General features: G+C 36.5%; 1 protein-coding gene across 5 annotated transcripts in view; it reads right to left on the reverse strand.

Annotated features, from left to right (window-relative positions):
* Positions 1–6,211: 6,211 nt before the first annotated feature.
* LOC149926502 (uncharacterized) overlaps positions 6,212–23,731 on the reverse strand; it is a 32,612-nt gene continuing 15,092 nt past the window's right edge. For all 5 annotated transcript variants that reach the window (XM_090158984.1, XM_090158985.1, XM_090158988.1 and 2 more), the window contains 3 exons: positions 17,742–17,860; positions 9,986–10,434; positions 6,212–7,932 (listed from right to left, as the gene is read on the reverse strand). In XM_090158984.1, the coding sequence (XP_090015110.1) occupies positions 6,977–7,932; positions 9,986–10,434; positions 17,742–17,860 (1,524 nt within the window). In that variant the 3' untranslated portion in view covers positions 6,212–6,976. The remainder of the gene's footprint in view (positions 7,933–9,985; positions 10,435–17,741; positions 17,861–23,731) is intronic.

Genomic DNA, 23,731 nt, shown 5'->3' on the forward strand with positions numbered 1-23,731 from the left:
ACTTATATAGAACGTTACTCATTTGACAAGGTATATCTTTTCACAGGGGTAACGCCATTAAAGAACAATTTTTAAATATCAAATGTATTACCAGATGGCGCCAACTATATGAAACTAATAAATTTAAAATTTGCTGAAATCCGTGAAATATTAATATTTTGGTGTTTCTTTTTATATCTTTGATCTTTCGTTTTTAGTTTTTACATAAAACACCGTTTAAAATAGTGAATAATATTAATTTTTAACTATACGTTAAAATCGAACCTTTAAAGGCATCGCCCTAAATTTTGTTTCCATGTAAGAATTTTTTAAGAAGTAATTTTTTCAATTTAAGATAACCACGTTTTTCCATGGTGGAATTTTGTCAAAAAAAAATATTTTGTGTCATAATAATATTGGTTAATTCGACGGTTGACTTAAAATCTAAATAGCCTGGATAAAATAACTGTTATTGCATGAAGTTTGGTGCACTTACGAAGTTACGTTTTTCCGTGGTGGAATTTTATCAAGAAAAAATATTTTGTATCATAAAAATATTGGTATAACGGTTGACTTGAAATCTAAAATTTAGACTGAATAAATACTGATATTTTATAAATAAAAACGTAGTTTTGCGAAGTCATTTTCTCAATTTAAGATATCTACGTTTTTCCATGGTAGAATCTTATTTAAAAACTATTTCACATTTTCAGAATATTGGTAAAAGCAACGGTTGACTTAAAATCTAAAATTTAGACTGAATAAATACTGATATTTTATAAATAAAAACGTAGTTTTGCGAAGTCATTTTCTCAATTTAAGATATCTACGTTTTTTCGTGGTAGAATTTTATTGAAAAATTATTTATCATTTTCAGAATATTGGTAAAAGCAACGGTTGACTTAAAACCTAAAATACAGCGCGACGATTTTTTTTGTCAGTTTGGATTTGAATATATTCCATTTTGAACAACAGCATTTTATTATCTCGGTTTTAAAATCCTTTAAAAATCGATTGGCCAAAAAACCCCGACTAAGTTGCTGTTTCTTCTTTTTAAAGGAAGGAATCCCGCTAGACTTGATTCTAATGGCCACGATGTTCTGGATGCAGTTGATCCTCCTTCTCCATCGGCCATTTGCTGGATTCTTTCCTTGATCCTCGGACATTTCCTGCAACGTCTTCGCCCAAATGTCTTCCATATCCTCTCTGCCATCTTATATATTCTGTCAACCCCCATTCTCTACCCCCTCTCTTTTTTTGCAGCTAAACATTACAGGGATAAAAATATTTATAAAAACTCCTCGACAGGGGTCGTTCGTAAAAGCTAGGAGCAACAAACACAAGGAGAACGCAGCTCGCCTTTAAACACGCTAACGAAGGGTTGTGTACGAATTTCATTGGACGAGCGCCACGAGCCTTTTCGCTGAACGTTTTACGGGCGGGGGGGGGAAGTCAATTTCCGAAATTTCCCCTTCCGACGGCAGCAGGCGCTAAAGCGTCTAACCAATGAAAAACTTACCCAAGAAAATCCACGACTTTTGACGGGTTGCGTTCTCCTTGTGTGGGGTGTTGTGTTTGTTGCTCCAAGGTAAAAGTAACTTTGAAAGATGCTTCTATTAAATAGAGTGAAAAAGGTCAAAAGGTACTCTTAGAAGCTACGTAATTATTATAGACTGAACTTTATATAGTTACAAGCTCATAATTAAATATTCTATTACTGCAAAGTTTAGTGTTGTTAATTTTCCGGAAAAATAAAATGCGGAAAATTTTCCGCAAATCTGAAAAATAAAAAATTTAAACATAAATTACTTTTTAGGGATTTTTAATTTTTTTAAACTTTTTATCGATATAAAATGTCTAATAACAGTAAACATACTACCATTAATAGTGTTACATTGTTAATTAGTTTGAAGCTAGTCTAGATGTTTAGTTTTACTTTTAGATTCGAAAAAATGAGGCGAAAATTCCGCTTTATTTAAATTTGCAAACAATATTAGACTAATCATGCCTTGAGTATTAGCCTAGCTGATTATAATAAAATGTATTATTATTCTATAAGTATGACTGGTTTAAGGGGTTTTCCTCCGAGCTGTTCGGTTTCCCCTTCCATAAAAACTGGTTGAGGTTAACGGTAATAGTGAGTGTAGGGAGCTGTTGGCTCGCGTGGCATGAAGGGCTTGGCACGACCCTCCTACGCATTGTAACCCGGCCACCTGAATTAATGGCTCTAAAAGTCGCTTGATGACTTGGGCCTAAGGTGGTGCCTTGGGTATTAGCCTAGCTGATTATAATAAAATGTATTATTATTCTATTTGAAAAAAAAATCCGTTTATCTTTAGTAGGGTAATTAATAACAATGAAATTAACTTCATATTCTTCATATGATAAATATTTAATGAAAGCCCACTTTATTATTTCCCAAAACTAGCAAAATATGGTAATTTATAATTTCAATTTCAATTACTTTGAATAAACTTTGGTAGAAATTTAATTTAATTTAAAATTTAACTTGCAATGGGGGTTATTATTTTTTTAATTATATGGGCCCCCATGGTATCATCATTATAATTTTTAAAAACAACTTCACACATGCGCAGAGTGAGTAACGCATTTTTTAACCGCAAGAGGGATTGGAAGCGTGTATTTCGCGTTTTAGGGTAACCGAAACATCACTGAATTAATTAGGGTTGTTAATTTTCAGAAAATTTAAAAATTAACATAAATTACTTTTTAAAGGATTTTAATTTTTTAATTTTTTTATCGATATAAAATGTCAAATAACAGTAAACAATAAACATACTACTATATTGTTAATCAGTTTAAAGCTAGTCTAGAAGTTTAGTTTTACTTTTAGATTAAAAAAATGAGGCGAAATTGCCGCTTTATTAAAATTTGCAAACAATATTAGACTAATCATGGAATTAAAACATTTTTTTATCTTTTTCGGAAAAATACAGAAAAGTTTCCGGAAAAAGGCCTCGGTCATTTTCCGCGGAAAATTTTCCGACTCACAACACTAGAATTAATTAATAGAAGCCTAGTCCCTGGTGCCCTCACTGAATAGGTTATTTTGAACTAATCTACTTATTCGCTAATTTTATCATCCTTTACAATGCAGTCCATAGGTGGTTCCCTTTAACATAACATTGCGTATATACTAATCTCCACCACCCTCTCCCCCTATTCGGTTCTCCGTTGCTACGCAACTCGTTTTGAAATTTTTAATATTTAGGCTTAGTTTCTCTATTCGGTGTTATAGTCGCGAGCCAGATTTCCCGCACGGTACTGACGAGCCCCAAATAGGACAAAACCGGTCTACCGTTGAAATTTCTGGCTATTTTATTTTATTTAATTTTTCACTCGAAGATCTATTTGGCCCGAGTTTCGCGTCTTTTTGTTTGCTCGAAGACCTATCGGTACGAGCTATTAGTAAGTTTTTAAATTTCTTCAAATTTGTTTACGGTTTAGCTTTATTATCCCTTTTCATAATGGACTAATCTACTTATTCGCTAATTTTATCATCCTATTTTTAACGAACGTATCCAAATAATTGGTGGATACTCTTTGAATAATGAATATTTGTGGATGGTCCCTTGGATGGAGTCTTTATTTCTGGCGAATCAATTGCAGAAAAGAGAAAAGGGCGTTCTTGGATACAATCCGAAGCTTTTTCCTTCTCCGGCTCCGCTCTCATTTGCATAATGCTGTTTTAGGAGCTCGCAAAGCGACATCATTCCGCAACTATAATAGATGGCGGCTAATGCCTAGTTTTGTCGACTTTCCAGACTAATCTTTCGATACCAGAGACCCAAAACCTGCTTCCTGCAGAACCGACCACCATCGGCTAAATTTCGCACCTTATGGATGAAAGATATTTCGATATTAATATTGATTTCACTTTAATTTTCTGTTCTAAATTGTAGTTATTGAAGTGGTGGTTTAAATATTAATTGTTTGTGGCAAACTTAAACAAATTAAGTTAAATATATTTTTAGTTTTGAAATAATTAAAGCTATTTTACCAATAACTTTTTTAATTTCTTATGGCATAGAAACCTAAAAAACATATTTTAGCAATAGTTTTAAAATGCTTATCCCAAAAATAAAACTAAAAAATATTTTAGCAAAGTTTTAAAATGCTTATCCCAAAAATAAACTAAAAATATTTTACTAATAAAGATTTAATATGTTTATCCCCAAAAAAAATAAAAAAATACTTTAGCGATAAAGTTTTAAAATGCTTATCGTAAAGAAAACAAAAAAATTGTAGTATTTCAAATACGTAAAAATATAGTAATTAAGTTCAATCACTTTAAATTTTGGCAAAGGAAAACAAATAAAGTTAAATATATTTTAGCAATAAACTTTTAAAACAATTAAAGTTATTTTAGCAATAACTTTTCAAAATGCTTATGGCAAAGAAACCTGAATATTATTTTAGCAATAAAGTTTTAAAATGCTTATCCCAATAAAAAACTAAAAATATTTTAGCAGTTTTGAAATGCTTATCACCATAAAAAATTAATTAAAAAACTAAAAATATTTTAGCAGTTTTAAAATACTTATCACCATAAAAATTAATTAAAAAACTAAAAATATTTTTGGGATAAAGTTTTAAAATAATTATCGCAAAGAAAACTAAAAAAACTCTTATCAAAAAGTGTTAAAATACTTATTGCAAAGAAAACTAAAAAAATATTTTAGCGATAAAGTTGTAGGCTTTCAAATACGTGAAAATATAGTAATTAAATTCAATCATTTTAACCATTGATTTCAATTAACATCGCACCAAATAACAAACAATATTTATCCCGTACATTTTAATAATTAATTTATTTACTCAATGCGATACCCTTTTCGTAACAACTCCGTAACTTGAGCGTTTCCCTTTAAGTACTAAAGGCTTAACGAATTGTTTGTACGTTACGAAACTGCTTGGAACACCTATAACCATATTGGGTTCGATTGAACGAACGGGAGACATTTTCCCGCGCGTCTCATAAATTTTAAGCGAAGTCAAACTCCACCTAAATTCCATTTTATATATTAAAACGTTTCTTTAATAGCCGAAATTGGACGTATAAACATTGGCTTAATTTATCTCGGAAAACCGCGGAGCATATACATTTCCATTATTTGATATTAAAACCAATACGGCAAACCATTTAAGGCAGGTACCGCGTCAGACGAGTAGAGAATATAATTAAATTTTGGTACCCGTTCTCAGCGTTGCTGTCCGCTTAATAATAAAATTAATTTCGTGCCTAACTTTCATCAAGCGCTAAGCGTTCCACCGCCAAAGTGCGGTTAACAGATATTTCAACTAATGGATGTGGACTAGCCAGTCGCGTATCGAAAAGATTATGACAATAGTATTGTATAACTATACGAGAAAAACAAACGTGTATTTTGACCAATGTAATGTCGAAATGTTCCACGGAATCCATATCTCGAATTCCGTGACATTCCACTATTAAGCTATCTGTACGCTCTTTTAGCAAAATAAGGCCGATATGTTTAAATTTCTCGCTATAAATATACAGAGCGGCAAATATTCTTATTGTTTTTGGTGATTATCTAGTGTTTATTTGGTGACAAGGCTTAGCAACCAAACGGTCAATGTTTTTGAATAAACAAAGTATGGCCTTGTTAACTTCAAATAACCTTATATTTTTATCAGAAAGGTAAGTAACCGATCGGTGAAACTATTACCTTATGAACAGAATATTATTTTAATATAGGCCTAGCTTATCTAACTTTACCCAAAATCAATTTAACAACACTAAAATTTTGAGCTTAGTTCAAAATTTATCCGGTAACACCGTAAACGGCGTAAATGCATATGAAATCCTGTAACGCCATAAAGGCATATAAAATCCTGTAACGCCGTAAAGGCATATAAAATCCTGTAACGCCATAAAGGCATATAAAATCCTGTAACGCCATAAAGGCATATAAAATCCTGTAATGCCATAAAGGCATATAAAATCCTGTAATGCCATAAAGGCATATAAAATCCTGTACGCCGTAAAGGCATATAAAAAATCATGTAACGCAATAAAGTACTGTAACGCCGTAAAGGCATATAAAATCCAATAAAGGCCCGTAAACGGTCTTCTATACCATTTTGCCGTAACGTCTACGTAAAAAGAAAATTTCCTACCTTTGTTACCACAAATGAAATAAAAACAAATAAATTCAGTTATGACATTTTAGCTTTTATTTTTCGATCGAATATTAAAATTTTTACAAGCTTTTTTTTCTTTTCATCGAAAATGAATACGTCCTATAGCGTCTCCACGCATTTTTTTTTATTTTTTTTACACATATTTAACATTGGTATTTTCATTATTTCGCGTTAGGGTTTTTATCTTTTTGGTTCAGGGATTTTTAGTTATGAGATCGGGGGCTGACATGAAACCTATTTCGTACTATTTCTCGAGTACGAAATATTTTTTAGGGCGGGTAACATTTGCTTTAGTATTATTAATTACTAATTAATAAACAAAGGCGAGAAAGTTAACGAAAAATTATGAATACGTAAGCTTAGGTTACTTATTATTTAACCTTATTTTTCTCAGTTTATTAAATGAACCACGAATTCCTTCTGAAGGTTTCGTCGTAGTATTTTAAGCGTAGTCCCAAGTATTTGATACGGGAAACTATATGATCGGACACTTGGGTTTTATAGGTTAAATTCAACTATGTATATTAATTACCTTTTTAGTAGTTTTATTTACAAGCTTTGGTATTGAACGAAACACGAAGGTTGGGGTTTTCGCCGTCAATTTTTGCGAAACAACTGCCGTTTGGTATTTATAATTTATCTCTAAAGTTCATTTTTCTCTTTTAAAACAATAATTATTGGGTCGAATTTCGCTTTTTCTCGTGACAAGAAATCAATTATTTTATTTTTCTCTATATATTATATAGTACGTTATTAAAAATTATGGTGGGGCTTCGCTTAAATAAAATCAAACTTGACGGTCCGTTGTCTTTCAAGAGACGACCCTACTGGCGATCGAGGCCATTGGGTTGATGCCTAAGGAGCCGGCGACCGCCGCGATGGCCGAGGAACTCGAACCTCCGGACGCTGACGTGGCGGTGGTCATCGCGGGGTGAAGCCTCGACGAAGAGGTGACGAAACTGAAACTACTGACGTTCGACTTTCCAGGTCCGCCTTGGCTGCCCGGTACACTTAGGTCGTTTGGCGCGCCGAAGCCATGTACCGTCCTTAACCTGTTCAGAGACGCCGCCACGGCCGCCGCCGTCGCGTCGATGCCGTGTCCGCCACTTAAAGGTCCCGAACTGCCCAGTTGAGGGGCGACTGACGGATGTCCCGCGGACGCCGGAGAGCCGGCGCTGGGCACCATGGGGGAACAGGCGTACAGGGGGAAGGAACCGCCCGGGGGTCCCGGCCCGCCCGGCCCCGTCGCGGCGCCGTACCAGGAAGGGGCGCCGACCCCTTGTTTCTGGTACGACGACAGGTAGTCGAGACGGGCGCGTTGCAGAGAACTGAGTCCTTCAACGGCGGCTCTCGACGCCGGGATCGGAATCCCGTTCGGTCCTCCGGGCGTCCCCGAAGTGGCCGTGTCGACGATGGACCAGATTCTGGGTTTGGGGTTGGAGGGCGACTGAATGTCCGTGACGGATGATGAGCCGCCACCCGAGCCGCGACCGTCGTGGTGGACGGGCGTCGAAGGCGACAGTAGCGACGTTTGGGAAGACTCGGAGTCGGAGGCCACGGGTGAGCCGCCGTCCGACGCGGCGCCCGGACTCCCCGGGTTCTTGTCGTTGGACGACACTCGTAGCGATCTCTGTTGGGCCGACGACCCTTGCAGTCGATGGTGGTGACCGTGGTGACCGTGATGGTGAAGTCCTCGAAGCAAACCCGGATCAGACGATTTCGAATCGTCGTCAATGTCCACCAGGCCGTTTCTTAAATCGTCCAGATCTGAAAATGCAAATGTTTCACCGTATATAAATAAGATGATAATAATAATAATAATAGGGAAAAATCAGTTTTATTTGTTCTATCCCTACGTTAACAGATTATAAAATTATTTAAATAATAATAAAAAATTCAACTCCCCCCTCCCATGGCCATCTCAGTCATATTTTATTCAGTGGAAAAAACTAAGGATGCTTGTCAAAATCAGTCAGATTGAATCGAATGAGATAACCTCTATATAAATAGATGGCGTACATAATGACACGTTAGTGGCTGGCGAGGCTATAAATGGGCCGCCGCCGCCAGGGGTCCCCTCTCTTCTTCCTTCCCGAAATAATATCATCGTATAAATAAAAGCAAAGAACCGCAAAATGATCATTTCACGGGCGGCTACCCTCGCTAAACCCCTCTCTTTTCTCCTCACGGTTCACCCTGCTTACTTGATATATACATATATATCAAATCTCTGTATAAAGCGAGCCTTTTTTGAAAAGGAGGTGGTTAGGAGGAACTCAATAATCTAGCTAGCTTTTGTTTTGCTCGGATGAATCCTCAATCGGCGATTCCCGAATTTGTCCCATCCCGTTTTCCTTCCGTCTTCCGAGCGACTTCCGCGGAAAAAGGCCGAGTTTCCCCGGCCGGCGCTACGTCCCGATTAGGCCGCCTTTTCCCCATAGCGCCTAATATAAACGGAAGAAACCTAAATAAGCCGGACGGACCCCCAAAATGTCCACCGCTTAAGTCGTTTCCCTTCAAGCGTATGCATCACTGGGACAGCTAATTATCCCGGGCGCGCCGCGTCTCATTTTTGGAGAGATCTAGAAATCCCTTTGACGAGCTCTCTAGTCCGCGTCTTAAACGATTTATTTTATACCGAGGCTTAAGTCGGGGTTAGTGTCCCTTTCAATATAATCCCGATTTGGCAACGTCACATTCACCTTGGACTAATTAATAGGCGTAACGGCGACTGCGCGTGTGCGAAGGTATGACAAGAAGCGGTTTCGTTTAAAATGACGTCAGCTACGAAGTCTAACGGCTCTTAAAGATATTACAATTTCAATTTCGAAAAAGAGACGCAAAAAAGTAGAGTGTTGCTTTATAATGCTCCATCAGATACTCTAGTGCACGTGCAGAGTGAATTACGCGTTTTTTCGCCGATAGAGGGATGGAAACCTCCATGTATTAATTACTCCTTGGAAATAAAGGTGTAACAGCGACTGCGCAAGTGCGAAGGTGTCACAAGGAATTGCAAATGTTCCATGAGATACCCTAATCGAGGGGTAAGACACTCTGCGAACTCGGTGTACACTGCCGTACCTTTGACAGTGCTAAATGGAACTCGCGAACTCTTGAAAATATGTACCTTTAACAGTTCTAAATGCACGAACTCGATGTACAGATTATCTGAGACTGTCTTACCCCTCGACCCTAATGCACGTGCAGAGTGAATTACTTGTTTTTTTCGCCGGTAGAGGGATGGATACCTCCATGTATTAATTAGTCCTTGGAAATATATGTGTAATAGCGACTGCAGAAGTGCGAAGGTATCACAAGGATTTGCAGTGGCGGCGCTAGGGGGTAGGCCAGGTAGGCCACAGCCTACCTTAAAATTTTGAGGGGCCCCAAAATCATCCTATAAGGGGCCCCAAATTGATCTAGAAAGGGTCTCAAAATTGTCCCAAGAGATAAAATTATTTATAAATAACAATGAAACAATTGTCGATAATGTATTTAGAAATTTTTGAGGTATCTCCTAGTAAATAAAACCAGTTCTGTTATATTTGGACTCGTTTTACTGTTGTTAGAACTTTTTTGTTCGTCATGTACATCACTACTTTATTTTATTGAAGCATTTCGTTGAGAAAAGGGGGGTCCCAGGTCGGGGGCCCATTTATTTGGTTGGCCTACCCTCGCGAAAATTCCTGGTGCCGCCACTGAGGATTTGCCATATTTCAAAAACAGTGGACGTTTTGTTGTTTTTTTAAAGATGGCCGCTCCTCGTGGTACCTTTACACACGCGCAGAGTGTTTGACGCATTTTCTAGACAAGTACTTACCGTCTTTTAATCTGTCGTCTTCTTCCTTTCGGTGAAGAGAATGCGGATTGTATTGCCGGTGAATGGCCGACATGTCGGACGGGTCGTGCGAGCCCGCTTGCTTCCTGTACACGGAGTCCATGCCGTCAGTACTTTTGCCACCGGATGACGCCACGCTACCGCTGTCTTTGGCGTCCCTCGAAGGCCTGGCGTCCTCGTCATCGTCGTCGTCGTCGCATCGGTTTCTCGGTGACCAGGTCATCTTGTTCTCTTTCTTTAACCTCCTCCTGGCGTTGGCGAACCAGGTGGACACTTGCGTCAAGGTCATCTTTGTGATGATGGCTAACATGATCTTCTCGCCTTTGGTTGGGTAAGGGTTCTTCCTGTGTTCGCTTAACCAGGCCTTCAGCGTCGCCGTGGTCTCCCGGGTGGCGTTTTTCCTTCTGGCGCCGTTTAAGTCCACCCCGTATCTGGTACAATTAGAAAAGTACTTTTTATAATAACGAATAAACGAAATATCTACGAATAACGGAATTATGTTAATAACGAATAAACGAAATATGTTATAATAAGGAATAACGGAATTAAGTTATAATAACGAATAACGGAATTAAGTTATAATCACGAATAACGAATAACGGAATTAAGTTATAATCACGAATAACGAATAACGAATAAACGAAATATGTTACCATAACCAATAAAAAATATGTTATAATAACGAATAGCAGAAATATGTTATAATATACGAATAGCAGAAGTATGTCATAATAAAGAAAAGCAGAAGTATGTCATAATAAAGAAAAGCAGAAGTATGTTATAATAACGAATATCAGATGTTTTAATAGCGAATATCAGAAGTATATTAAAATTCCTAATAACAGAAGTAAATTAAAATTCCTAATTTCAGAAGTATATTTAAATCCCTGATAACCGAAGTATGTTAAAATTCCTAATAACAGAAGTATATTAAAATTCATAATAACCGAAGTACGGTATAATAACTCTTAAGAGAAAGGTTTAAATCTATGTACTTTTCAATATGAGTTCATTTATCGGCAAAGCACGTCTCAAAATTTACCTGACGATGTAAAATATTTTTCAAATTAAATAGTATTTAAAAAAATCACTATAATAACGAATTTCTCTGCAACGGGAACCCGCGAAGGTACTATAGCAGTAAGGGAAGCTAGATACTACCGTCTAAAAGATGTTATATACTTCTGCTAATAACAATTCCAATTTTACTCTTTCGTTTACTATTTTTGGTAAAAAGATGGGTCCGAGTCCAATACCCCGTAAATCAAACAAGTACGTCCAACTGTATTAATCATTCAATCGAAGTTTATATTTGAATACTTCTGGGGGCCCAGCAACTTCAGAAGCGTACTTCCTCTAAGTCATTGATAGAAAAACATGTTTTCATTCAACATTTACATCAATAGTTCGAATCGTAGATCGCGAAAATGTCTTTATAATCAACCCTCGTCCACGTATAACCCACCCAGGTATAAGAAATTTGATTTTAAACACAATATTATCGAAGTGAATCAAATAAAGAAAATGGGGTGGTCTCCCTTTCTCCCGTTGCGAGGCGCGCGGTTCGCTCTAGCGCGTGCGAAAAATCTAGATGGCGTCAGTGTGTAAGTCCGTCAAAAACCATTCATTTTTTCCTAAAGGCCTTATATATATATATTTTATTTTTATGAATAATCTAAAGTCAAAATACAAACTGTGGAACATATTGAGACCTCTCCTTTTTAGCCCCTTTTCGAAGTCGCTGGAAAACCCGGCGACTTATACGTTTCGTAAAAAAAAAATTCCCTTTTATTTTTTTACGACGGCCATATTTTTCCGAATCTTGACAAGTCTGAAGTTATGAAAAATGGCGTCCCCCCCCCCCCCTCTCTCTTTTTCTAGATTTTTTTTCTTTCCATATTCCGAATCCCACTTTTATTCTACGGCATTGTCGCATCTTGCGAAATGAGCACCATTGGGGGGACCTCGGCAAAATTCGCCTGTTATGTTTACCCAACGAAAGGAGCCACGACTGCTTGTAATATTCGGGTTATTTTTTATGTTTTCCACTATATTTTTTATATTTTACGCCAGTTTTCTCCAGGGTTGTATTCGATTTTTCGGGGGATATTTCAAACCGAGTAAGAATTGAATCGTAAAAACTGGTTGAAAAGAGTCTGTTTTGCTTCGATTAGCTTCTTTTATATCGGTTTAACTATATACGAAAGGTTTTGACAACTGGTATATTTCAATGTTATGAAGATTTAACACCCTAAGGATTAAGATGTTTCCTTATATATCGAAAGGATAATCAGTCCCTTCCCGTAAATACTAACTTTTAGAAACGTTATCTGAGATTTCCATACGCAACAGCGTTGCCAGATCGTTAAAATCAAATTACAATAGTCAATCCTAAAAATTATCGATTTCAGGAAAAAAATATGTTTGTATACAATTTGAATTAAACTTTGTTAAAAAATATAGCTATGGAAAATTAAAAATTATAATAACAATATTAAAAATAGTTTTGTAGAATTATTTACAGCGCCAGAAGTTTTACATAAACATAGTTGCGTGAAACAGTATCATTAAAAATTATAAACTGATAAAATTTGGCAACAAAGTATGCGAGGGTGGTATTTAAACTATGTGCAGTTCAATATTCTTAGCAACGGTCTAAATAAGGACCCACAACCCTTACGGAAATTAGTGGGATGGTTTGGACATTGTATCAATAGGTGTTTCTATAAAATACGGGAGGTCACGTGTAAATGTTTTTTCACCGTCACTAGCTAAATTTATTGAAGATAGAGACCGTGCGCTGGAGTCGATAAAAATTTTGGTATTTGAAGTCCACGTGCGACACGCGCGTGCCAATAAAGCACTAAAAAGCTTAAGCTCGTGACGCGGGGAAAAACATTTTATACATTTAATTTATTTATTTATTTATTTTATAGAAACACCCATTGAAATCAAGACACATCCAGTTCTATTATGATTAAATAATTTGGTTCAAATCGGAATAAAAATAAATTTGAAACATGGTAATTGTAACAACACATTTTATATTTCAATTTTCGAACTAAATAAAATTTGGATATCTCGAATTTTTGATATAATTTTAGAATTAAATGAACCATTTTCATAATTGAATAGTACCAATTATAGAAATACCACTCACTAGTGCTTTAGTATAGTTAAAATTGAATAAAAACAACTCCTGATGATGGCAGCGTTAGACGCAACGCCGAAACTGGTTGAGTCGATTTTTAATTTTTGTCTTTAAAAATTAAAGTTTTTATACGTTGTTTTTATTCAATTTTAACTATATATGAATAGTAACACTTTTTGGCCTACGAATATTCTGACGAGGCGATCGTAAAAACATTAGTAATCATCTTCGTTAAGTTTTGAAGTAAATTTAATTTATTACGCGTACTAGTCAAAGTAAGATCTTTAAATAAATCTTGGGTGGTGGATAATTTTTCAGAGCTATCTCAACGTTTAACAAGGTACCGTCACCTTCCTCGAAATAAACACGGTTGAGAAGGTCTATCCACTCGGGAGCTTTCTCAGGGGAAAATTAATAACTTTGGCCACCGCCGCCAGGGTGGGGATGGGGAGAGAACGGAGAGGGGAGAGAAATCAATAACAGGGTTTCGTATCAAAGGTTTGGGCACAGCTTTCCTCAAAATCCCTTTTGAGTGGAGAAAGTCAATAGAAAAAAATATATAGAAAAAATCATAAACCTAAATTTAGTCCCTTTATCAAATTTTGGAAAAAAAAAGAAAGAGAAAAATTTCGACTACAGCTTTCGGTTCTAGTACAATTTTGAGATGATAACGTTAGATTCAAGGTGCGACACTTAATAATTTTTTTAATATTTCCATTGTATTTCCGATATTTTAGACTTCTTCCGATAATTATGATTTTTCTCAAATATTTCTGTATTTATGTTAAATCCCAAATATTTCTACATTTCTCCGTATTTCCCAAATATTTCTCCGTTTCTCAAATATTTCCCAAATATTTCTCAGTTTCTCAAATATTTCCCAAATATTTCTCCGTTTCTCAAATTTTTTCTATATTTATGTTATTTCTCAAATATTTCTATATTTATGTTATTTCTCAAATATTCCTATATTTATGTTATTTCTCAAATATTCCTATATTTATGTTATTTCTCAAATATTTCTATATTTATGTTATTTCTCAAATATTTCTATATTTATGTTATTTCTCAAGTATTTCTAAATTTCTCCGTATTTCTCAAATACTTCTACATTTATCCGTATTTCTCAAATTTCCTATATTCCTCGTTAATTTCCAGATTTCCAAAAATAAGTATTTCTATATCTCGCTCAGTAACAATAGAGTTGCAATCAAATGCTCGACGCAGACGTACGAGTTTCCGAATTGTTTCGCGGTTCTATATTCGTATTAAAACTTATAATGATAGTTCATCCATCTGTTCTCAAAAATATAACGTTTTAACGTAGCAACGACATTATAGCTGGTACATTGTTATGCAAATTATATGGAAATATTTTGGTCTGGAAAATATATCTCCGGTAATAACGCAAAAGTCAAAAAGTATAAAATAATATATCTATCCGTGAAAGTTGTAATAACAACTAAGAGCGATGTATAATTGTTTCGGTGTCAGGACCGGTATTTAGGATCTCCGGGGAATTTTCGGCGATTACAAATTTTAGAGACTTTTGGAAAGTTAGTTGATGTTATCATGGCACGCGACATTGCGGTGTCCGTACACGAAAATCTGACCCTTTAAAATATGTATAAAAGTCAATTCCGAGTTATCTACATGCTTCAATTACTTTTGAATGACGAATAGTGACTTGTGACAATAATGGACGAGTGTTCGTGGACAACCGTAACTAATGGATTCTACTCATTTGACGCCATTTATTTATTTTGTAATTGGGTATTTAAAGTCATCTTTTGGGCATTGTAAACATTATTTTGCGCAATAATTTATACTTCGCGATTCCGCGGGCATTATGGTCTAGTTTTCCACCTAGAGGTCGGATATGGTTAACTTTTATTCAATAGATAAAGCTCTCAAAATTATTCGTAAAACGTTTTGATCAAGTAACTTATATTTCTGTATTATCCGATTAATTTTTTGATAAATTTGTAAAATTAATCGGAAAAACGACGTTTTTTTCGATAAAAAGCTCAAATTTTACGAATAATACATGTTTTTTAATCATTTTCCGAAATATTAACCGCTTATTGATGTAAAATATAAAATGTTCCGTATTTTTTCAAATAATTTAAAAAAAGTTTTCATTCCATGATTAGTTTAATATTGTTTGCAAATTTAAATAAAGCGGTATTTTCGCCTCAGTTTTTCGTTTCTGAAAGTAAAACTAAACCTCTAGACTAGCTGTAAACTTATTAACAATGTAACACTATTAATGCTTTGTAGTATGTTTACTGTAATTAGACGTTTTATATCGATAAAGTAAAAAAAAATTAAAAACCCTTAAAAAGTAATTTCTGTTTAAATTTTTTTATTTTCCCGATTTGCGAAAAATGTTTCCGGAACATTAACAACACCAAAATTTATACTGCGTATTTTATCAATGAAAAAGAATTAGAAAATCAATATATGACGGACTTGGCCGCGCACTATTTTTCCTACCCAAACGTTTTATGTAAAAACAACGGGAGGTTGCTTAGATACATGTTTCGTTCGAATAACATTAGCAAGATATTTAGGGGAATACTTCTTTCGTAAGAGATATCTTATCAACTTCTGTTAATAGTCCATAAAAACCTGTAGAGGTTAACGGTAATAGTTAGTGTATAGAGCTGTTGGCTCGCGTGGTATGCTGGGCTTGCCACCACCCGTCTACAAGTTGTAACCCGGCCACCTGAATTACTGGCTCTAAACGTCGCTTGATGACTTAGGCCTATGGTGGTGCCAAGGGTATTAGCCTAGCTGTTTATTATTAATTTTTTTACACTACGATTGGTTAAATGATGATAAAAATATTACGATTGTTTCAATCGAATAACATTAGCAAGATACATAGATTAATAGAGACTTGGCACTCCGTAGCTTTGGCCATGGCCGCTATTGTGGTAACATTTTTCTCCCCACGATAAAAACTATTGAAAAAAACTGTGACGTAGTACTATTATTTTCTTATATTATAAATAACTGAATTATTGTAATAACTTTCGAAACCAAGCCTATCTGTAGGACAAACATTTATAGCATTAAAGGCCTAGGTTTTTTTCTGCATGTCCCCTTTAAATTAACTTAGTGGAGCACAAATACCCTGGTGGTAGGCCAACCGCTGAACATGTTGGCCTAATTTAAAGCGAGACAGGCAGAAGAAAACCTAGGCCTTTAAAGAGATTTATTCCATCAGAAACGTTTTACACCAAAACGCAATTGCGTAACGTCAAAAGAATTTGAAATTAAAAGCAAGACTCCTTTTATGGAAGATCCCCCATCGGTAACGCGAAACCGTATTTCTTAGACACGCGAGAGGGCCTATACTTTCACTCTTCGAATGTCTGATATCTTCCTCTCCTGGAGGGTGGGCTTCTCCCCGGGGACGGTCGTGCAGCGAAGAAGGCGATCCGGCGCGAAAGCTTCTCGCCTATTATAATAGACTATTTAAACCCGCACCCGCTCCCCTCGCTATCACCGCCTGTAAAACTGCTCAATGAAGATGGCGGGGGATGGACAGAAGATCGAGAGGTGCGCTGAACGATGCCGCGGGGGAAGCCCAAGAGCCCAAGCCCGGGAAAGACGATACGCGACCGATACTACGCCTTACCCTTAGTGATCGGGTACCGTTTGTACTGGAACCTCTCTAAATGGACTGCCAGCTCAGTGAAAGATACAGATTTAGTCCGTTGAATCAATTTCGAGAGCAGTCAAGAGCTGCCGAGATAGTCTATATATATATATACAGGGTGTTTCAAAAGGTGATGCAAATATTTTAAGGAGTTGTAGGGGGTGAGTTGAGAAGTATGCCTGTTTTTCCCCATTTTCCTACGATGAGTTAAAAGAACGCCAGAGAGCTTCTAAGTGTGGCTTACTAGCCAATGGAAGTAGGTTGCAACAAGCGCCAAACCAAGCAGCAGGGACTTTAAATACTGTTTAAGCTTACTTTTTTACGCTGGTTACCTCGATTTGCTTACAAAGTCCTTTTTTACCTATCTCACGAACTTTTTAATATCTCAATTAAATTTTTTGTAAATATTGTTCTTTAGTTTTAATGCGTATTTTTAAATATTTAAAATTAATCATGTGAGCTCTTAACTCACCCCCTACAATTAACTAATGAACATTTTTGCATAACCGTTTGAAATACCCTGTATATATAAATAATATTTAAAAGCCAACTAGGTCCTTCTTACCAAAACAGGGGCGCCATATTATAATGGCCGATTTTTTTTATCCAAGTGAATATTTTTTTGGTAATACTCGTTTTGGCCGGCACAATTGTACGATCATTAGCTGGTAATGGTAACGTTACGGGCGGACAATATTGGAATAGTAATATCCTGATTATTTGAACCTCGCCAGTGTCGGAACTGATTGTATTAAAAGGCCGGCTCAGGAGGGGAGTCCCTATAAATTAGTTGTTTCAGTTTCGGGTCCCATTCGCGTTGTTGCGTTTATTTTATACAAATGCCAACGCGGCGGGGTTGAATGCCTGTCGCGGATATTAATTTTCGTTGTCGGTAATTTCTAAATGTTTGTCGCACTTACCCATTAGCGAAGGGGTATCCCGCCAGCGCCGCCGACTCGTACGGGTAATACATGGACGCCGCGTAGGGTTGCAACGATCTCCACGCTTCCAAGTTCTCCTTCAAATCGAAACCGTTCGCCTGTTGGGATTCAAAATAAATTACGTTAGAAACATAGTTGATCATTTGTTTACGTTGTACAATCGTAAGTAAATCAGAATTAGACCCAATCCCAGTTGGACACCAGTTTGATTAAATTTAAGATTTAAAACTTAGATTGAATTCCCGCTTAAAACCAGTTAATTCTAAATCCTATATTTCATCATAGATTAAATTCCCATTTAACACCAGTTAATTCTAAATCCTATATTTAATCACAGATAAAATTCCCGTTTAACACCAGTTAATTTTAAATCTTAAATTTAATCATAGATTAAATCCCCGCTTAACACCAATTAATTCTAAATCCTATAATTAATCATAGATTAAAACTCTGCTTGACACCAGTTAATTTTGAAACTCAAATTTAAACACAGACCAAATACCCGCTTAACATGAGTTAATTTTAAACCTCAAAATTAAACATCGACCAAATCTTTTAGACCGAAAAGAAAATTTTATTCTATCAAGTTTCTATAAACGGTAATCATTCGCGAGTAAGTCAGAATTAGATCAAATCCTTATTGAACACGGGTTAATTTTAAATCTTAAATTTAATCATGAGACCGAAAAGAAACTTTATTTCTATATAAACTTAACTATTTAACGCCTCGTTTGCAAGTTCTTTTTATCACTGTCCACGAGGAACATCTCAGATCGTGCGGCTAAAATGTCCGCGACCAAAAGTGTACCTGAGGGAAGCTAGACGTTAAATACGGCATCGGTTTTTTAGTGCGGGCACTTGTTGGAGAAGGGATAGTATCGGTGGGCTAAAATTCTCTTTACGACCAATTTGGCGGCCATTTCTAGGCCTTAAAAAGAAGCTACGCATCCAGGGGCAGAAGAGAGAGAGAGACACGACCACGTATATAGACGTAGAACGCGCGCTGATCTAATGAAAGGACGAATGACCCATCGGAATGGTCCGTCGATGGCGTCATTTAGATGACCGTAAAAAAGAGCCATCTATGGGAACACCCCAGCTGCGCTTGGAATCTCCCCCGTTCGGTATACATAGGCTATTCTCTTACGAGACGAGTTTGATTAACCGGAGACCCCTTCTTCCTATAAGTCGGCCTTTCATCGAGCACTTTAATGGCTACCAGGGGGCGCCCATAAAGATCCTGTCTCAGATTGTACGAGTCTTGCATTCTGAAAGCCTCGAGGTAGGTATAATAACTGCTAAAACTATATGTTGGATGACATCCAAATTTGCTAATTGTTTGATATTGGTTACGGAAATAATTATGTATTGACAGAAATTTCTGGTGAGCTTCAGACCAAGTCATTAGGCCTAATATCAGCTCATTGTCTGGTCGTCATAGTGAGAACGTGCAGAGTGATAAATTGATTTTAAGTTCCGTATTTTTCTTGCTAGAGGCCTTAAATTTTTGGGTATGACATCAATTCTACATCACTCCATACATAGCTATCAATAATTATTTCGACTAACTGACAAGCTTATGGACAAAAAATATATACTTAACGCTGGTTTTCACTAAGACAAAATCGCCATAACGACGACGCAAAAAATTCCGTTAGGCCTAATCTAACTTTTTGCGTTGATGCGAAAAATCTCCGTTAAGCCTAATATAAATTTTGAAATTTTTGCGTCGACGCGAAAAAATCTCCGTTAGGCCTAATATAAATTTTGAAATTTTTGCGTCGACGCAAAAAATCTCCGTTAGGCCTAATATTTTTCTTTGCATCGAAGCAAAAAATATCCGTTACGTCTTTGCGACGACGCTCAGTGTCATGGCATTTTCGCGCTGATCAAAATAAGACTAAGCTCATCGTCCAGACACTTTTACCCTAGTGAAAACCAGCCAAATATGCTAGAACAAATTCTAACAATGAAAAGTTATAAGTTTACATCGACAACATATAACTTTTCGTCAATAGAAATCGAAATTTTCATATTTTCCAACAAGCATTATATAGCAATGTAAATAATTGATACAGGATGTTATAAACCCTTTTACATAAGCATCGAATCGACGACGCCAAAGTTCGTTAGGCCCGAGACGCCAAATATAATAACCAGTGTGGTTGTATTTGTTTCTTTATTTTATTCGTTTTGTTATTCTTCGCCAAACGTGTCCAGCACCCTAAATGCTGGTGCTACATTGCTCCGTATACTTCACCAGCAGGTACTACGGCAAAGAATGTTGCCCCCCAAAAAATGATCTTAATAGACGCGATCACGTCATATTTGGCGTGCGCGGCTCGTTAGCTGTTGTATACTCTGTTCCACCACTGTAGGAGAACAGTCGATTTCGTGGTCCGCTTATTTATTTTAGCTCTTTCTCTCTCTTAATGATTTATCCACGCGCGAGCTAGACCCCATTCCGTGCTGATTTCGGTCAGGCATATATATTAATAAATACAAAATGGCGCCGTGTACAAGCTTTGTTTCTGCGTACGCTATCGAATTTTGGTCTGGTTAAGCCCATTATCAACAACAGAAAAACCATAATAGGCCGTTTAGAGAGGTTATACTCCGTGCCAGAGTATCATAGAGGTTTTTTATTCCGAATAAATCCATTTGCTTCTGATCTATCCTTCAACCAGAAGTAAATTACCTTTATTTAGTACCCTTTTAAAACCGTTTGTCGCCTTGCCGAACTGAATAAACAGATATTACCAGAACGCGTTACTGTTTAGTCGGTGTTAGTACTATTACAATGTCTTAAACGGTCACAGAATCATTTGAAAAATGAAGTCTGAATGACAAGTATTGCTCTTCCGTATATCTTGTGATATCAGAAACAACGAATGATAATTGGGCATTTTTCAAGCAATATTTCGGAAATTTAAATGATTCTGCGGTACTTTACAAGTACTATATTTCTAGTGGATCACCTAATTTCGCATTTCTGCCACTTGGTTTAACCAAGGCCAACTTCGTTGAAATTTCTATATTAACCTACGAACAAAAAAACTCTCGGCTCTGAGCGCCCCTAGCGGAAAATTATTTTCAGAATAGTTTTTGCATTGAAGCCAATGTAAAAACGCCGATAGCTTATAGCGGGAAAATCCTTGTTCGTGGAATTTCGGCCAATGGGTTGGCCGCTATTGCGCGAGTGTCAAAGTTGGCCGTGGATTAACAAACGTTAACGTACCTGGCGCTAGTTACGTTAAAAATTAATCGTGGGGTATGTTTGCAGACGATTTTTGAGTATACTGTCATTAAAAATGGTTTTCACTAAGACAAAACGAAACGACGAGTGAGGACGCAAAAAATCTGCGTTAGGCCTAATAAACGTTTTTTGCGTCTACGCTCGCCATCTTAGGTTTTTGGTCGTAGTTAAAACCAACCTTTAGGCCTAACGTATATTTCAAAAGCTAAAGCTCGCCATTACGTCTTTTTTGGCTTAATAAAAACCAGCCTTTATATTTAAACTTAGCACCAGCGAATCTTGGTCGTACAGAAGGGAGTGGGATTCTGGGAGCTCAAGGCGTTTTTTGGGAGAAGGCCTATATTTTAGCGCGTAATGATACCGCAATAAAAAGCGAGAAATTATCCGATCCAATAGTTAGGGAATATAGCCCCAACCAACACTCGCCCTAGCGCGTATAAGCAATAAAAAATCGTAGTCTCCATGGCCTGGATAAAACAGAAACCCCGATATGTCGTCAAGTTGAGAGAGACCCGCTGAGTCTCTGTCGTCGTCGGCGGATCAGTAGCTTATACGGGGGCACCCATCCTGCCGAAAAATACCATCGTTCGAGTCAATCGCGAGTGGCAGTGCGCGGTAAGGGAGCGTCAGAATCACTTAGGCGCTTTCGGACATTGTCAAGGGCGGTTGACGGAGACAAGACGACCAGGCGACGGAAGGTGACCCCGGAGTCGCCGCCGCCGCCGATCTCGATGTTATCCGAGATGGCGCTTGCGTGATAGCGTTGAAAAGAGGGGTTTTACGAGATCTGCCCCCTATTTATACTCGAAAGGGGAAATAACGGTTCCACGGAGTAATCCCTCCTTCCACCACCTACTCATTTCTCGACGGCCTCCTCTTAATGGGTTTTATTCGCATTTCAATTGCTGTTGATTTAACGTTAATAGTTCGGTCTCGGATAACGCGAGCGGAGGCCCTGCTTTTCTATCATTTGTTACGTATATTATTTATTGTACTAGCCTGCAAAGACAAGCTGATAGAACTTTAACTTTTCCCTTATCTCAAATTTTATCTTCCTTTTGTTCAAATTCGTGTTCTCGGGGAGATATTTGTTGACGGATTGTTCTAATTCTCAACAGTGGTGCCGGAAGGAAAATTTCTACCGGGGCCAACTTTGTTTGCAATGCGTAAGCAAAGATGGCCGTTGGGGAAACTGTATCCAATGATATTGAGACAAAATTTAAATTTTCCTTCAACCATTCTATGCCTTTTTTAAATATTCCTGTTCTAGATGGCACTGTAACACTTAAGTTTCTGATATAGTCTGGTTATACATCTAATTCGAAACACGAATATGCATCGGTGTAAGAGAATGTGCAAATAGTAAAAGAAAATATTAAATTTGTTAAGGTCGAAACACTATAAGAACATTTTGTAAAAAGTGAATTGACGAAAAAGCTAACGCGCATTTTCTGAAAGCAAATGTGTATCGCGTAAAACGAATTCTGAATCTTCAAAAGCAGATACCTATCAAGACTGAGAATTTAAACAAACATAATTCAGCGAACACCTTGATAGCTTGGGAAACGAACCTCAAATTTTATCTGTTAATCGTTTATTTTAAGGTCAAAGTTTAGAATGTTAATTCATTTGGAATATTCGTTGTGAAGATTATGCATGTAAAAAGAGATAAAAAAAATTGTCTAAAATCAATATTGCTCAGATTCTTGTCTTCGATTCGACATCGGGTGGTTCTAATAACCTAGTAATTAAATTCTAAAAGCTACCTTTAATTTTTATTAATTATTGAAATATTTGGGAGTTTAATTGAAACTTGAGTTTACCGTAAATCACCCTTAAGTTAAAATTAAAGATGCCATGCTTTTTCATTTAGAATTAAAATACTGGATATTTTTAGTTACAACTATAAAAGATAATGCCAAAAATAAATTCTGAATTTAATTCATCGCGTGTATGTAGTTTCCTTTTAGTATACATAAAATAACGCTTTTGAAATTCGCAAAATAATAATTTAAACCACCGACTTATTTAGACAAACATCACAACCTTATTTTGGTCTTCGATGCTATTTAAAAAAAAACTACTCTGTAAATATATGTTATTTGGAATCTGGCAAAATCATTATTGGTAAATAATGTCTCAATAATGTTGAACATTTGCGGAGGAAAATAACTTGAAAAACTGGAGAAACAAGTTTTTGCGTAATCTTGAAAAGGCGACTCTGAACGCTATCGGTTAAATCAGTCTTAACATCCTTATAAAGAGCTGGTATTTTCTAGTTTTAAAAGTATTAATCATTTAATCAAATTAACCGCTAATACAAATTCACGAATTATCCTCCTGATTTCTGTACGGTCTACAGGGGTCACGATAAGAAATAATCTCTTCAAAGAACTGGAAATAAAAACCTTGTATACAGAGAGATACGATTTTTTTCCTTATGGGAAAAACTTAGAATTCCAATGTTTTGGAAAAATTTCTCCAATTGCTATCTGATTTGACATCGGAGTTTACCGCGGTGAACCGGACTCGCGATTTTTTTAATCTGTATATTCGTCTGTGTAGACTATACTAATAAATTCAACGGTGTACGTTTACCACATCTATAGAGTTTTTTTAAGGTTTTTTTGGCGCTATGAGGTAAAGGAATGCTAAAGTTCTTATCTTCCAATTTATTCTTAATGTAATAAAACAGAGGGACAAGCCCCCGGTT

This window comes from Leiobunum rupestre, chromosome 9 (genome assembly GCF_980474605.1).
Source record: "Leiobunum rupestre chromosome 9, qqLeiRupe1.1.hap1, whole genome shotgun sequence".
NCBI classification, from domain to species: Eukaryota; Metazoa; Arthropoda; class Arachnida; order Opiliones; family Sclerosomatidae; genus Leiobunum; species Leiobunum rupestre.